This window comes from Panthera tigris, chromosome A2, assembly GCF_018350195.1.
Source record: "Panthera tigris isolate Pti1 chromosome A2, P.tigris_Pti1_mat1.1, whole genome shotgun sequence".
NCBI classification, from domain to species: Eukaryota; Metazoa; Chordata; class Mammalia; order Carnivora; family Felidae; genus Panthera; species Panthera tigris.
The window spans coordinates 83,982,831-84,000,984 of NC_056661.1; the positions used below are offsets into that span (position 1 = coordinate 83,982,831).

General features: G+C 35.9%; 1 protein-coding gene across 1 annotated transcript in view; it reads right to left on the bottom strand.

Moving 5' to 3' along the window:
- Nucleotides 1-207: 207 nt before the first annotated feature.
- Nucleotides 208-18,154, bottom strand: part of GNAT3 (G protein subunit alpha transducin 3) — a 59,276-nt gene continuing 41,329 nt past the window's right edge. The window contains exons 5-8 of the mRNA XM_007076783.3: nucleotides 15,928-16,056; nucleotides 3,797-3,926; nucleotides 3,434-3,587; nucleotides 208-398 (exon numbers count right to left, since the gene is read on the bottom strand). Coding sequence (XP_007076845.1) covers nucleotides 208-398; nucleotides 3,434-3,587; nucleotides 3,797-3,926; nucleotides 15,928-16,056 — 604 coding nt within the window. The remainder of the gene's footprint in view (nucleotides 399-3,433; nucleotides 3,588-3,796; nucleotides 3,927-15,927; nucleotides 16,057-18,154) is intronic.

Genomic DNA, 18,154 nt, shown 5'->3' on the forward strand with positions numbered 1-18,154 from the left:
CACCCCCATCCTCACTGTGCCAAAGAAACTGAAACATCCAGAGAGCTGACAATATGTTAAAATTTTTATATGAAAACTTTTTGTTTTATAACACTAGTTATATTTCTAGATAAGTTAATATTATTAAAACTAAACACATCACACAGCACCTTTCCTTTTATATCTTGAAAAGTGTACAAGAACAAGAGTGGAAGAAAAAAGGGCTGATTAGAAAAGCCCACAGTCTTTTAGATTCTCTTTGATAATTATGTCTGTAACTGCATCAAACACGAACTTGACATTTTGGGTATCTGTAGCACAGGTCATGTGGGAATAAATTTCCTTATCTTCTTTTTTTAAATTCAGGTCTAGAAACTGGTTTTTGATGTAGTTCCCTGCATCTTCAAATGTATTTGGTCCTTGTTACAAAAAGAAATAAAGAAATGTTAATTACATTTAAAAATGAATGAAGTTAGAAATAATATCAGTAGGTTTTAGCATTTTACTTTGTGTGCTACTATTTGATATACTCACTATTGAAAAATCAAGATGGCAATGGTCACTTATCAGGGATTTATGCAATGTTACGTTGCTGGGAACTATGCTTACCCAGCTGGGTAGGGACTTCATTTGGCTGAAATGCTCACAATACAGTAAGAATACAAACATACATACATAAATAAGCTAGTAATGAAGCTTATATACATGACAAAGGCTGTGCATGTCTCTGTGTATGTGGGTGTGTGTATGTGCTTTAATATGAACTAAAAGAATAGAAATTGGAGATGAGTAGTCTACAAAATGAGGGTGGTATTTGAGCTGGATCTTGAGGGGTAGCTAGAAGAGAGAAGGAAATAGCATGAGTGAAGGCCAAAAGCAGGAGAATGGCCTGTGTCACTAGACTCGAAAGTAGGGTTGAGCAGCAAGTGTGCACTTTGCAGAATCTAGTTGGAATTGTAGCAAATCAAGTAGAAAGGATGGCATGGGTCAGATTAGAGACTATGTTGCTAATTAAACAAAGGGCTTGAAATGACATATGTACAAGTAGAGACAGCTGTTCTTTTTTTGAAGCTTATTTATTTGAGAGAGAGAATATACAAGCGGCAGGGGCAGAGAGTGAGGGAAATAAAATCCGAAGCAGGCTCTGGCCTTTGAGCTGTCAGCACAGAGCCTGACGCAGGTCTCTAACACACAAACCGTGAGATCATGATTTGAGCCAAAGCTGGATCCTTGCTTCACTGACTGAGCCACCCAGGCACCCCAAGACAGCTATTCTTGACTGATGCTTTAGTAGAACTAAATGGAGAGTCGATGAAAGGTGGGCTTGGGAATGTTTAGGCTGGAAGCAGAAGACACAATGGATCAATAAAAATACAAATGGTAATAAACACAAGGTAGCCAAAAGTGATCTGTTGGTGGGCTTTATAACAGAATATACTTGGTGGGAACCTAACACACGATAGGGCAGTAGCATAAAGATTTTCCAAGGAGATGAGATTTTGTTCCCCACTTTATTGTATCTAGGAGAAAAATGCCATGAGGGACAATTGTTATAACCATGTAACATGGCTAAAATCCAAAACACTAACAACACCAAATGCTGGCAAAGATGTTGAGCCATAGGAACTCTAATTCGTTGCTGGTAGGGATGAGAAATGGTACAGCCACTTGGGAAGGCAGTTGGGCAGTTTCTTATAAAGCTAAACATGGTATTAGCATACAGTCCAGCAAATATGCTTCTAGGTATTTACACAAAAACTTATGTGTGCACAGAATCATGAAGATAGATGTTTATAGCAGCTTTATTTAGAATTGCCAGAAATTGGAAGTAATTCAGGTGTCCTTCTATAGGCGAAAGGTTAAAGAAACTAGTTTCTTTATGGAATGGAATACTATTCAACAATAAAAGGAAATGGACTATCAACCCATGAAAAGTGGTGGAGGGAATTTAAATGTATATTGCGTTTAAAAATGAAAGCGAAAATAGTCTGTCAGAAAATGCCATATATTGTATGATTGCAGCTATATGCGTTCTGGAAAGGGCACAGCTATAGATAAAAAGATCAGAGGTTGCCACGAGAGAGAAGGGAGGGGAAAAACATAAATTTTTTTATGGCAGTGAAACGATTCTGTGTGTTACTGTCATGGTGGATACATGACATGGATTTGGGAGAGCATACAGAACTGAGTAACACAGAGAGCCCCCACTGAAAACTATAGACTTTAGTTATAGTGTATCAATATCTATCAGTCAGTTGTAACAAATACACCACATCAAGGCAAAATGTTAATAATAAGGGAAACCAGAATGTGACCACAGAGGGAGTATATGGAAACTCTGTATTTTCTGTTCATTTTTCCTGTAAACTAAAGACTGCTCTAAGAAATAGTCGATTAGTTAGAAGAAAACATAAAGAGCTTTACTTAGTCTATATTTAGTTTGTAGTATTCAACATGGAATCGTGACTATATTTAATCACATGATAAATGTGTTAACACAGAAATGATAATATTCACAAAGCTAGAGGAAAGATATAAGCAACTGTTTTAGATTAGCATAGTTACTGCGACCGAATACCATGCCTAGTAACATTTGGGTTACCCAAGTATCTCAGTGGTGGAATTGGGCTTCTATTTGTGTTTAAATCATGAAAATTTCCATCTTACATAATATCATTAACAACAGAACATTTAACTATATACGAAAAAAAAAAAGTTGTCTCTGAGGGAAAAACAACCCACATATAGACCTGACATTTATAGTCACTGATTAACAGAATCAGCACTAAAATTCTAGGGTCTAGGAAAACTGGAAAGAGAAAATGTCACTATTCTCAAAATCATTCAAACTGTCCTTCGGAAAACTTAATTCTGACTTTGAGAAACCACTGCATTATAAGGTTTCATTGGGGAATACGTAAAAAAATGTCAATTTGGAATATATTGTTTATAATGTTTAAGATAATATAATTTTCAATGTTGTTTAATACATAGAGTAGCAACCCTGATCTACCTAACCTCCTGTTTATTGACTAGAGCTTTGCTTTAATGTAGAAGGTTTTCTGTTTATCTGCAAACAGTTTGGATTCTTCCAGTTTGGATCATACACGTGACTCAAGCAATTATCATAAGCCTCAACTTCATAGATGCTACCTGTCAAGATGCAGATAGGAAAATATAGGTCTATGTAAGAATTTAGTGGGGCACCTGGGTGGCTCAGTCGGTTAAGCAACTGACTTCGACTCAGGTCATGATCTCACGGTTTGTGAGTGCTAGCCCCAAGTCAGGTTCTGTGCTGACAGCTCAGAGCCAGGAGCCTGCTTCAGATTCCGTGTCTCCCTTTCTCTCTGCCCTTCCCCCGCTTGCACTCTCTTTCTCACTGTCAAAAAATGAATAAACATTAAAAAACATTTTAAAAAGAATTTAGTATGGCATTAAAGAAAGAAGATCTTACCAGTGTATTCTGGAAAGCAGATACTAAGATGCACTTTGGTTACTTTTTCTTGAAAGAGATCCTTTTTATTGAGAAACAGGACAATGGAGGTGGTTGCAAAGTACTTGTGATTACAGATACTGTTGAATAGGTGAAGGCTTTCATGCATTCTGTTCTGTTAGGTATAAAAGATGAGAATGTGTAGGATTATTATTTGCAAAATATTAACATCGGGTATTATAAGCAAAGCTCTAGAAATAACATCTATGTTTGGAAGGAATTCACTGAGTTGGGGAGTGTGGTAGTAATGTCGGAAAGCACAAATGCTTAGGTGTTTGTTTGTTTGTTTGTTTTACCCTGGCCTTGCTTTCCTTTTAGACTTACCACTTCCTCATCTTCCACTAGGACCATGTCATAGGCACTGAGCGCGGCACAAAATATAATGCATGTAACGCCTTCAAAGCAGTGAATCCATTTCTTTCTCTCAGATCTCTGTCCTCCTACGTCGAACATTCTTTAAAAAAAAAAAAAAGAATAGCAAACCTTAGAGATACCTATCAAAAGTTACATTAATATTAACATTTCTAGTTGTAAATGAATGCTCTCCTATCTTTAAAAGATTTTATTTTTATTGATTATAAGATATTTTAATTGGTCAATTTGCAGCTCAAGGACTATGGAAAAAGAGAAAGTTTATCTTTTTTTCTTTCATTTTTTTGTATTCATGAAAACTAGATAAAAGATACAATAACTCACATACTGGCTTTGGGGGACTGAGGAATTTTAAGCAGCTTATGGTTTTAGTAAGAAATCTATTAGAGTCGAGAAACTTCGATCAAAGGCTATGCATAGTGTGGAAGTGTTGAAGCACTATATTGTACACCCGAAACTAACAGAATGCTGCATGTTAACTGTACCAGAACAATAATTTAAAAAAAAAAGTCTCTGCATAATCTTAAATGAACAGAACCTACAAAAAGGTTGGAAGCCACCATAGTTCTGATACTACAATCCCTGTTTCTTCTCTTACCTCTTGCTACATTCATTTGTTCATTCAAACAATGACTGTTTGCATTTTATGTGCTACACACTGTGCGAGGACTACAAACACAGAGATGAATAGATACAGTCACTAGCTTCAAAGAGCTCTCTGTCATGCAGAGAGAAAACCAATATGCTATTATAGTATTATATAATAAATACTCTAATATGCAAGGTAAAATGTGAGCCCAGAGGAAAACTTAAGTCAGCCAGAGTCATCATGGAACCTACTCACAGGAAGTGTTTTAGAATTTGGCCCTCCCCCTGTGTTAGTATTTCGGCAAAAGACATCATTGTGGACATAGCAACTTGGTAAAGAAACTAGGAGTTTCTATTCTTAAGACCTCCCTTTCCCTTACCCTCCATATAATACACATACAAAATGCAGTTCCCAACTCATCCTCTTCTTTCCAAGTCCCCTTGTCTTTTGCAAGCCACCAACATTTCTTTTTTTTTTTTCTTTTAAGTTTATTTATTTATTTTGAGAGAGAGACAGAGAGAGAGCAAGTACACAGGGGAGGGCCACAGAAAGAATCCCAAGCAGGCTCCATGCTTTCAGTGCAGAGCTTGATGCGGGGCTCAATCCTACCACCATGAGATTATGACATGAGCCAAAATCAAGAGTTAGATGCTTAATTGTCTGAGCCACCCAGGTGCCCCAAGCCACCAAGCTCCCCAACCTCCCCAACTTGCCCAAGTTCCCCAAATTCCGCAAGCTCGCCATGCTCACCATAGCCACTGCAAAACTCTGTGATTTGCCACAGGCTTCTTAGCCATGGAACAAAACACAGACTGGTTTGATGACCCTTAAGGCTCTGGCTATTTTGGTTCCTGCTTACTTTTTCCAGCTTAGTTCATACCACTTTCCTCTTTAATCCAGTCCAATCACAAGGCTATTCTTTAAGTGACTTTAGTATAAACCTACTTTTTGCTGCTTCAGGACTACTGCACAGTCACTTTTTTCCTCACATAACTCTGCCTTTTTCGCAACTTGAAGGTCTTACAGTCAGTGTCTCCTTCACAAGGAAGCCTCCTTGGTCATCTATGTAAATGGTCTCTCTTCCTATCCCCATTTAATTTCTATCGCATCACTTTCTTTGCTTCGTAGTGATTGTCATAATCAGTAATTAATTAGTTTGTTTATTTTTTATGGGTTTAATATCTACCATCTTCTTAATAGAATACCAACCTCAGGGCAGGAACTTAACTATATTAGTGACAACTATATTCCCAGTATCAGGCACTATGTCTGACCTACAGTAGACATGCAATAAATATTTGCCGAACAAATGAATATATTGCATGTTAATGGGATGGAGGGTGGATTTCGATATCAAGTGCAGGTGCAAAAGTCATTAAGGAATGAGAGGACATGGCATGTTTAGGGTAAGCACGTAATTTATATTTTGGGGAACATGAAAACTTAGATAAAGCCATTGAGATATATGGCCTGCTCATTATTCATTTATTCAATAAATATTTATTGATCATGCCAGGCATTAGAGATTCAACCTCAAGAAGCTTCTAATTTGCTGGTGGCAGAGAAGGCAGTAGTGCATGTTGTGTGTCTGTGAACAGACATAGGATATACAGATAGAGAGTGTAGGGGTAATTGGAACTGAAGTAATCAGAAACTGCAGTCATTAAAATTTTAGGATGGGGGGTGGAGGCAAGTGGATGTCTGGGGAAAACATTCCATGTAAAGGCAGCAGAGAAAACAGCAAGAGCAAAGGATCTGAGCAGGCAGGAGTAAGGCTGATGAGTCAGGCCAGAAATAGATGAATGAGGCCTTTTATATCACATGAGAAGATATTTATATTAGAATCAGTGGGGAATGATGTGAGATTTGGGGGCAGGGAATTAAAATTGTTTGTTTGTTTGTTTGTTTGTTGTTATATTCGGTCACTTTGATCTGAGTCCAGAAGATAGATTTGATGAGAAAGAGACTAGAGGCAGAGAAAGGAGTTATGGGGCTTTTGTAATAGCTTAACCGCAAGACATTAATTACTAAGAAACATCCAAGCTGCACAAAGATTACAAAGGCAATAACTATACTTGGGATAATAAATGTCAATCAGCTGACATTACTGAAGATAAAAGTATAATACATTGCCCTTCTTTACTACTGCACACTTCATATATGAACCAGGTAGGGAACAAACATATGGAACTGAAAGTCCTCAAATACACACACACACACACACACACACACACACACACACACACACCCCAGTACAAAAAGAGTTCAGTAGTAGATTGAAAGAGAAGATGCTCACAATATTCATGATAGTGCTTAGGAGTTCAGTGGTTATGTGATTTGGAAATTTAAATCCAGTGTCAATAAAGACTGTTACAGGTGCTGGTAATACCAAGCCCTCTGCAGTTTCAGACTTGCAGTATAAATGGAGGAAGAGGACAGCATTTTGACTTCAAGGTTATATTATGAGTAAATCAATCAACAAACTTAATTGTTAAAAACCACTCAACACTCTTATGGAAGTAAGGATAATAAATACGCATTCAGACATTTAAATCTGTAGTTTTTTTTTGATCTATAAAGTAATCTTAGTCTTTTTTTCAGACTTTGAAAAGTAGTTTTATCTATTGAAATTATAACATGTAGTACAAATGGAAATAGTTGGGATCGTGACTTTGATTTCCTCCATAAATGCTCATATCACCAATTGTAATATCTTAATTTTATTTTTTTATTTATTTCTTAAAATTTTTTAATGTTTATTTGTTTTTTTGAGACAGAGAGAGACAGAGCATGAATGGGGGAGGGTCAGAGAGAGAGGGAGACACAGAATCCGAAACAGGCTCCAGGCTCCGAGCTGTCGTCACAGAGCCCCACGCAGGGCTCGAATTCACAGACCGTGAGATCATGACCTGAGCCGAAGTCAGATGCTCAACTGACTGAGCCACCCAGGCACCCCAGTAATATCTTAATTTTAATGTAACATACCTAATAAGAGTTTATTTGCCAGGCATGTAAGCAATCTATAACAATTTACTCAAATTTTAAAATATAAACTTATAGTTTATACATATACATGTAAATATACATATAGTTTATGTACAACTATTGTTTCTCTTTTTCAGATGAGACATTAAAGCAACTTGCCCAAGGCTTAGTAATTCAACTAATATCTGTAGAGGCTATTATGTACCAGGCACCATGATAGGTTCTGTGGGTATGATAGTGAACCTCATCATGTGTCAGTCTATTTGCTTAGACCAGAGGTCCCCAACTAGTACATACTGTCCACAGTTAGCTTTAAAACTCTTAAGCTCTCACCAGTGGGCCAGAATTACCTTCACTGTACAGTCTATCCTTCCCCTAAGCCAAACAATAGCTCTATGTATTGTCAAACTGGGCAAAAATGTAAAACTCTCCCCTTACCAGGTGTTTTGTTCCATTATTTTAATGGCGATGGTATAGACCTCCGGGGATCTAGCTATTGTGTATATTCTCCACTTGATCACATGAGTATATGATGGATCATATCTGGTAAAGAACTGTGATACTGTGACTGAACAAAGATGCATCAAGTTGTGGGTTTTGGTGCACAGAGGACTGAATATACATCAGAGTTTTAAATTCCTTGTAGGCTTTTCAAACTAAAACAACTCCTTGTATCTCCACCCACTAGATTTTAACATGTAAATATCTCCATAATTCTTGTTTTCTCTTGTGTTCTAGTCCTCTCTCCAGGGTTTGCTTCCATACTGGACATCCTGTAATGGAGAACTAACCAATCATGGAATGAGGGCAAAAGTTGCTAGATGAATAGAATGTTTGTGCTAAGACAGCCCAATCTTCAGTTTCCACAGTAGAAATGATACTGCTGCAGGAACCAAATTCCAGGACACCTTGATTAAGTTTTCCCCACTAAATAGGACTTGGATGAGTTAATTAGCATTTGTTTTTGAGCTTCTTTATCTCTGTTTTTATGGCCAACTAAGTAAGCTATCTGTCTGATAATTTCTTTTTTATTTTTATTTTTTCAAGTTTATTTATTTAAAGAGAAAGAGAGGGAACAAGCAGGGTGGGAACAGAGAGAGGGGAGAGAGGGAATCCCAAGCAGACTCCACTCCATTAGTGCAGAGCCTAATGCAGGGCTCAAACTCATGAACCGTGAAATCATGACCTGAGCCGAAATCAAGAGTTGGACCCTTAACGAACTGAGCCACCCACACCTGATAATTTCTTTTTTAAAATCACTTTTATATTTTCAATTAGATTATATTCAAAAGTCACAAATCTGACAGGGTGACTTAGTATAACTGCTCAGATTCCTAGCATGGTGGTCATATATTTTACCTCAAAGAGGGTAATCTCATATTAATAGTTTTGAATAAGAAAAAAAATTGCAGGGAATCCCTTGCAATGAAAACGGTAATAAGAATGATCAAGGTATGAGTATTACCAATTTATGGACTCCTAGGGGAATATAAACTCCCCAGGAAAAGGGAAAAACAGAAATTTCATATACTTCCCATGTATTTCTTTTCTACGATGTAATGATACCAAATGGCTTTCCCCAAAAATAGAATGTTTGCAAAACCTTTGAGATGAGAGTCAAAGCAAGCCCAGCAATCTCACTGGCTCTCTGCTGACTTTCTCTGATCATTCAGCTTCTTCAAAGCCTACTGTTGATATTAACATCTTTGTGTAAGGGTAGCTCTTCTCTTCAGGTAAATGTATAAAATCAGCGAGGGGTATAAAATGTAGTATGACCCTTAGCCAACAGTTCTTTTAACCTATCATGCAGCCTCCACTAAACACATTTTAATAGGCTTAGCTTTCTCCCAAGGAAGGGAGGACAAAGATCTGCCCTCTGAGTGTTTCGTTATGTTGATAAAAATGACTTTTGAAAGTCTTAGATTGCATGCCAATAACCTACTCATGTTATGACTCACTTGATAAAAAGTGGTGTGTGTGTATATATGCATGGGAGCAGGTTGACATTAGAGACAAAGGTCCAGGAAGCATTGGCCATTGCTCTGTCATCTGCCATTACAGAATTGAAATGTTCATTAGCAGATCAGACCAACATCTGGAGTTTTGTTTTCATATTGAGTGTACTGGATATAATGTTAGCTCTAAGAAGTTACATTTTGTTTTCCTGCTATTGTAGTCCTTTCTTGTCATACATCTCTCTTCACTTTTAACTCTTTCTCTAAGTTTTAATTTGGGGCTTATTTTAGAGGTATAAAGCATTACAATCTATTGAAACATTTTCAAGATTCCCAAAGTAGAAGCATTTACTTATATATTTCATTGAATAAGTATTCTTCTATATAAAAATATATTTAAGAATGTATATGAGTATATATAAATATATAAGTATATGGGAGTATGGATACATATATATTCCATCATGACCATTCTGTGAAAAACAAAAGTAGAAATCAGAGAAAAACATTCATTTCTCCTGACTGAACACTTGGATTTGTCAAATCTACATAACAATTAATGAGGTAAATGTACATGTGATACAGATTGAGTATCCTTAATTCCTTGAGCAGTTAAGGTAACCAGAGCCTTAATGATATTGAATAGAATATGCAGTTCTCATTTTGCATTTTGCATGAAGTTTTTTAATGTATATTTTGGTAATACATATTTTCTTATTAATTCTGATATTTAAGTCAGAATTCTTAAATTAAAAAAAAGTTTTTAAATGCCTGAGTTGTATGATACAACTAAAAATCCACAGGCAAGGCTTTTAGGTGATAGCTGAACATTGATTATTTGTTAAACTACCCATGGTATTAATATAGGGCAAACTGCCAGAGTTTTATATTAAATAGTTGGCTTTACATTAAACAGTTGTGTTTTATAATCTATTTTAAACAGTTCGGAAAGCTATTGAATTTTATGGGTTTGTGTCAAACAGTTGGCTAAATATTTAACCACACAAGATTATTCACAGTTCATATTAGATAGATTATAATGAAATAATCTGTACTTCATAGCAATTAAAAATTATTGCATAATCTACGCTAAAAAAAAAACGAAAATCTAACCTGATTTGGAATTTATTTTAAATTATTCTGTTGGTGGAGCTTTTTTAAGATATTTGACCATATAATATTAAACCATCTTAAGATGGCAACATATTAAAGGGCCAGGATAGATCTGTGTCACCACCACACAGCCATCACAAAATAGCCTAACCAAGTCTTTCTCTGGTGCCAAGTTCTCAAAATAGATTAGGACAGATATTTGCAGACAAAAAAGATATGCACAGAGATCATTCTAAATCCCTTCACTGCTTGTATATAAAAAACAGAATCAAAAGGAGTTATAACCATAAAACAGTCAGGGTCTCTAAATGCTCATAATTGTTAATAACATTATATACTTGCTACAAAATGTGTGCGTGTTTGTTTGGAACTTGATATGCCCACTAGATAATTCTCTAATTATTGAATAGTATAATTCACAAAGTCATTAAAATATATCACTAGAATAAATTAGACATGTTACATAGCTTATTGTCTTGATAATACTAACCATGAACATACTTGAAACAAATATATAGCTATACATGAGTGATTGCTCTGTGAGATCTAATAGAGAAGGACAAAGCTAATTTGAGATCTAGCAGCTGAGTAGACAATCAGACTCACTCCTAAACTGACTTATGCCCCCACAGAAATAAACAGAGTGCATATGATCAATTTGAAATTTAAGAAAATTATAATGTATCTCATAGATCCACTCAAACATTGTTGAGAATAGTTATGTTGAATTTATAAAACCTAAAACTCTATGTTGTAATAATTGCTGACCTCTCTTCCTCGACTTCCATATAGTTTTATGTCCTCTTAATTCTATTGTTTAATTGTGGAACAATTAGGGAGAAAGTGGCTTCTCTATCATTGTTGGATAAATCATTATAAATCTGTAAGTTCTTCGTCCTGAGGGATTATTTTATAACAATAAAAGAGCTCACACTTGTGTTTTCCATTTACATAGTACTTTAACATTTGTAAAGATAATTTATTTTACATTTGACTGTTGGAATTCTGGTTTGATAAGAACTCTAAGGTAATTTCCATTAAATTAGGTGATACAGGAAGATGATACAGTATCTTAACAGACAGAATTTTTCATTTTGATGTTCCTGTTTAAAATTCTAGAGTTCTCTAGTTTAGTATGCAAATTAAATCTTTAGTTTTAAATAGTCATAGGATGATTTATGCTATGTGAATTCAAATCAATGCTAATGCAATATATTTTAATACCTGGGCACTTACTGAAATGAAGTTGGAAGGTATCTTATTTTTAGACTTTCTATTTTGAAGCACTACCAAATTTTATACTATAAAAGTCTGTGTACTTTTAGATAATCCTATTCAGCACTTCAAAAAAAAACCAAGTGATTTAACTGTGGAAATTATTAAGGGATTAATATATCTCAGTTGCGGTGACTAAGCTTAAAAACGTAATTAAATGATTTTAAATAGTTCCTTAAGAAAAAAGTATAGTTGCCTTTTTTATATTTTGTAGTAAAATTTAAATACTTTCAACACTTCATTGTTTAAATACTTGTTTTTAAAGAAATTTCCTGCATTTGAGTTATTATCCTTCTCCATTTCCTAACAGAAGATGCCTTTAATAATACACCCTCTTCAGGAAGAAGAAAAACAAAACATTAAAACAAAAGAGCTGCAAACCTGTTTGAATGAATGCAAAGAGGTTGTATTTGTGTGGTATAGAAACTGTCAAAAGAAATCCTAACTTGGTTTCACAATCCAATTCACAAACACCTTCCATTTCAGCATTGATGCTGTTATAGAGAATTAGCAAGTCCTTTTCTTATTCCTTCATAAGCACCGACAATATATGAAAGCAGCATAGGCAATCACATGTCTATATGACTTACGACAATGCCTCACAAAACACAGAACTACAAAAGAATGGGAAAATGGTACACCAATAGGGGTTTAAAGGTATACTCTGAAGAGGTCTATTATGAGGTAATATATCTTTAAAATAATGTTTTATTTATTAATTGCCTTTTTTAATTTTTAGAGAAATAGGGAGCATGAGCAGGGGAGAGCGGCAGGGGGAGAGAGAGAACCTTAAGCAGGCTCCATGCTCAGCACAGAGCCTGACACAGCGCTTGATCCCACGACCATGGGATCATGACCTGATCAAGAGTAGTGTGCTCAACTGACTGAGCCAGCCAAGTACCCCTAAAATCATTTTTTTAAATATTAATGCAAATGCTGTATTCTATTCAGGATATAATTTTTTAAAATTCTGTGAGTATTATTTGCTACTGAGTGAAATAGATGTTCCAAATAATGGACATGACTTTCTGAGGTTTATGTGTTCATTGGCAATTGTCATGTCCCTGGTTTCAGAAGCACAGATGTGCAAAGGTACTGAGGCTTGCCAACTCAGAGATATCTCACAAACAGGTCCTCTTCTCTCTCTGTAGGGAGTTATGAATGACCAAAAACATTTGAAGAAGCACTTACTCTACAGAAAAAAAGAATGGTTTCTTTTTTTTTTTCTAATTTGTTTTTTAACGTTTATTTATTTTTGAGGGAGAGAGAGAGTGAATGAGTGGGGTTGGGGCAGAGAGAGAGGGAGACACAGAATCCGAAGCAGGCTCCAGCCTCCAAGCTGTCAGCACAGAGCCTAACGCGGGGCTCGAACTCGTGAAATCATGACCTGAGCCAAAGTCAGATGCTTAACCGACTGAGCCATCCAGGTGCCCCTAAAAAAGAATGGTTTCTGTCCCAATTTACCTAACAGCCCACAATGACATGCAGTGCAAGAAGTGTGGTTTTTGAAGTTAGAAAGATGTATGTTCTAATCACATTTCTAACACTTCTATGTATGATATTGAGGAAATCTTTCACCTCATTTTAGCTTTAATTTTTTTCTTTATCCAAAATAAGGACAGCAATACTCAGGTCAACATGTTATAATGAGCATGTAAAAATAGGGTATATATAGTGCTTGGCATCACACATTTATTCATCCAGCAAGAACTGACAGTACGCCTACTCTGTGCTGGCCACTGTGATAATCACAGGAGACGGCACTGTAAACAGACATGACTCTGGCCTCCAGGAGCTCAGAGCATAGGAGACAGAAACAGAAACAAAGGAGGAAACAAATAAAGAAACAAGGAAACTTCACACATTAGTAAGTTTTTGTTTTTGGTGTTTTTTTAAGTAACAAAATAGTCTGATATTTCAGTGTTATAAGGGCATTGGCTCCCACTGGTATGGCTAGTGAGAGCTGTTTACATTTCTTCCCAGTGCTCATTCAGTGACCTCACTTTGCTAGGTTGCAATTAACCATTGTTAGGGTATTTATAGCAAGGGAATCCTCAAGAGCCATACATCAGGCTTTCCCTCTCCCTGTGTCCCAGAGATCCTATTGATATGTTTACCAGTACGCTACTGGGTGTAGTAGTGACAGGGATGTGAGGCGATGGGTAACAGAATGAATAAGTCTCCATGAGGTGATAGTTTCTGATTTGGGAACCTAATGATAAGAAGGAGCCGGTCCTTCTCATCCAGCGTCAGAGCATTTTAAGCAAAGAGAAGAGCAAGGTCCTAAGGTTTGGAATGTTCAAGGAACAGATATATATAGATATATAGATATAGGTATAGATATAGATATAGATATAGATATAGATATAGATATAGATATAGATATAGATATAGATATAGATATATGGCATATATCTATATCTATATATATGGCAGATAATTTGTGAAAGTGACTATTTCTGAGAAGATACTAAGTTGGTGTTGCAGAGAATGACTGAGTTATAAGCTTCTAGGTATTCATTATGTGATACTAATTTTCATAACTGGTTTATGGTCCAAGCGATCTAAAATCCAGAAAATTCCATTAGCTTGTGTAATGCTTTGACAGGGTTAGGAGGGGCAGAGGGACCAAGCAATTGGACTTGGACTCCCATGGGAAAACCTTAGAAACTGGATCAAAAACCAGAAGCCTGGAGAACGTAGTTGCCAAAGAGGAACAGCGATGACAGGACCGAAAACAAACTGCTTATGTTTGCCAAGAGTGGATGTGGATCCAAATCTTTGTGGCCACTTTATCCTGGTTTGATCTTTGGGTCATCTTTCAGAAAATTAACTATTGGTGGACCTGAGATTTGGGTGTAAATTTTGAAGGGCTTTATTTGATATTCACTTGAAAATATCCTGGCCATCTCTGTAATATCTATTCTAATTAGATATTACGTCTCACCACTTCTAATACTAAAAAAAATTTAAAGCTTTTATCCCACTGAAGTGAATTTTGCCTCACAAGTGGATACAGATAATTCATGTCACTTTCGTCGTTTTTCTACTTTTTAAAAGTATTCCCATTTTGTGTACATGAATGGGTTTACTAATTGTATTTTTATTAATTTTTCATTATTTAGTGGTACATCTGGAACCTGGTTTTAATGTTTAATAGTCCATCTCATCAACAATCCATAGGGAGAGGCAGTTAAATATGATGATGTTTTATAGCACTATGGTTTGGATTTCCAATTCTTGGTTCAAAAAATGAGTGGTTTTGGGGTGCCTGGGTGGCTCAGTTGGTTAAATAAGTATCTGACTTTGGCTCAAGTCATGATCTCATGATTTGTGGGTTTGAGCCTGCGTCAGGCTCTGTGCTGATAGCTCAGAGACTGGAGCCTGCTTTGGATTCTGTGTCTTCCTCTCTTGCTGCCCCTCTCCTGGTTGTGCTCTGTCTCTCTCTCAAAAATAAACAAACATTAAAAACATTTTTTTAGAAAATGAGTGATTTTGCACTAGCATTTCTAGAAAGGTCTTGATAATGTGACAGCAATAAAAATACTGGACTCATTTTCATACCCAAACCATGCTTATAAAACAGGCCTTGTTATTTCAGTAAATGGCATCACATTCAAATAGTTCTCCTCTCAATTATTTGCATCATTTTAAATTAAGGAAATGAATTAATAAGAGTATTTCAGGCAAATGAGAGAGTAGGAAGGCAAAGGAAATAGTATCCATGGCACCTGTTACTTAAATTTAATTTAAATACATTTTCTTTTCTTTTCTTTTCTTTTTTTTAAGTAGGATATCAGTTTCAAGTAAGAGGAAAATAAAATCTAGCTACCACCTGGTCAATACAGAGGCATTTTTCTTGGAGGAAGTATTGGGACTTAGGGTGGGGGGTAGGGTGCAGGGCTATAGGAAGGCAATAAGGGAAAGTAGCACCGACAGTGAGCTAGGAAGGCCTAGAAAGTATGCCTAAGGTTCACTGGGCTTGAATATGGGTTAGACCTTTCTCTGTTAAAAAAAAAAAAAAAAAAATATATATATATATATATATATATATATATATATACATACACATATACATATATATATTCATATATATGAAAAATTAAAAAATATATATATACATATTGAATATTTCAGTTGATGATTAGAAAAGACATTGTTCATACCTGAAATGCAAATCTTTGAAGGAGAATTGAGTTTCAATGATTCCAGTTGTTTTCACTCGAGAATGTAAAACATCTTGCTCATTTGGGACATATCCAGGAGCTGTGATTCTATCTACATCATTAAGGTAGCTAATACAACAACAAAAATAGCATATATTTTTAAAATTTGCATTTGAAGATACCAGGATTCAGTACAAATGAATTTTTACTTCAGGGTCCATTAAAATTATTAAACTCCAGACTGGTTCTCTCTAACCCTGCTCATCAGAGCTTGATGGACAGATGCTGCAGAATACTAAGTGTGGCACACACATGACCAATGGAGGCCTCTTGTAAAGACATCTAGGTCTGGGTGCCTGGGTGGCTCAGTTGGTTAAGCATCTGAGTTTTGATTTCAGCTCTGGTCATGATCCCGGGGTCATGGGATTGAGCCTGACCTGGAGACCCGTGTCAGGCTCCTTGCTAAGTCATGGAGCCTTCTTAAGATCCTTTTTCTCTTTCCCTCTGCCCCTCTCCCCTGCTTGTGTACCCTCTCTCTCTAAAAAAAAACAAAAACAAAAACTAGATCAATAGTACCTTAGCCTGCATTTTATGAGGTGTATGTAACAGAATTGATGTTATACAGATATATTTCAGAGAAAAGTTCTGTTTCCAGGTTTTGATCATCCCCCAAAACGTCCTATCTTGTAATGGTAGTCACTAGATTATCTTCAAAATGCTGTAATTTGAATTTAGGCATTTTGAATTTTAAGGGAGTTATTGGTTTTCATAACTTGAAGTTTGTCCTGTTGTTCTCCATGGATTGTCTAGCTTAGGACTCTGGACCATTTGTATGAAGTGCCATGATTATATACAGTTAGCACAATAAAAGAAAATATTTTGATTTTCTTGCTGGTTCACGATGGAACTAACTCATGTCATTGCTGAGCCATTCAGGGGACAGAAGGCTGAACTTAGACATTGCACCCACTCCTATCTCTCTTCTCTTCCACCAATGTGTCAGTATCCTTACCTCTTTCCTGGACCACATATTTAAAAACCCTACTGTTAGCAAGCTGAGTACTGCCCTGGTTTTGCCCACAGGATCTAGAGGTGCTGAGAAGCAGAAATAGATCTGAGTAAGCCGTGTGCTCCACAAGAGTCTGTTAGATTAGAGGAAAGAAGCTGCTCTTTGCCTCCTTCTTGAAATCAGATCATGTCTTTAAACTAAAACAAAGTATCCCATTGCTTTAAAAACAGTTGAAAACCACAATTCTAGACTTTGAATATAAGGCTTTAGTAGTTTAGCAATATGGCTATTTCTGTGAAAATGTTTAATAGTGACAATAAAAGCCTGATAAGGTTTTTATGACAAAATTGGTCATTATATTAAAACTAAGTTTACATGTATAGCTAAATAGGAAGATTATGATGGGCATACATCTATCCAGAAAGAATTTGAGAGGTAGAATCCAGCTAAATATTAGTTATCATTCAAAAGTTGAATTTTTCAGGGTCTAAGTTGAAGAGTTGTTATGTGTTAGCACCTCACATCATGCCTTGAAAAGCAAAACTATTTTATCCTTTTTTAAAAAATAAATTCAACAGCAATATGGGTAATTTATTCTCGGAGGATCTTTCTGCTTTTGAGCTGAAACAAATTGAGTGAACGCCTCAAAGGGATTTTGGCTAAATGACAAATAGGTGATCATAGTTCAGAAACACATTTATGTATGATAGGAAAATTTATTACTGTGCTTTATTCTAATAAAGCTTAATTTTTCTTAAAAGCAAGGGACAAATCAAGAAACAGATATATCAGCAGAAAATATTGGAAGCTTTTTCCAGTTTATCTATTTTCTGTTTTGTGAAGCAAGACCCTTTGTGAATTCTCTGTTGACTAAGTCTGCACATACGGCTGGTCAGTTGATTCATGCAAGAACAACAAAAACATACCTGTCAACATAGAGATTCAATTCATTTTAATGATAGCTAAATGAATACTTTGGTAAAGACACTTTTAATGTACTTTCATTTGCATGTGTAAATGATTTCAAGCAAAGCAGAAGCATTAGCAGAGTGACAAATTTGCATTTAAGAGGCCTGCTTTTAATGAATATGAGATTTGAATGCTCAGGCCTGTGGTCTAGAACTGAAACCAGAGGCCCTAAATACATATAGCTCAAATCAGTTTAAAAAAAATACCTGATACTTTTTCTAATCATGTAAAAATAATTTTTTTTTCTGG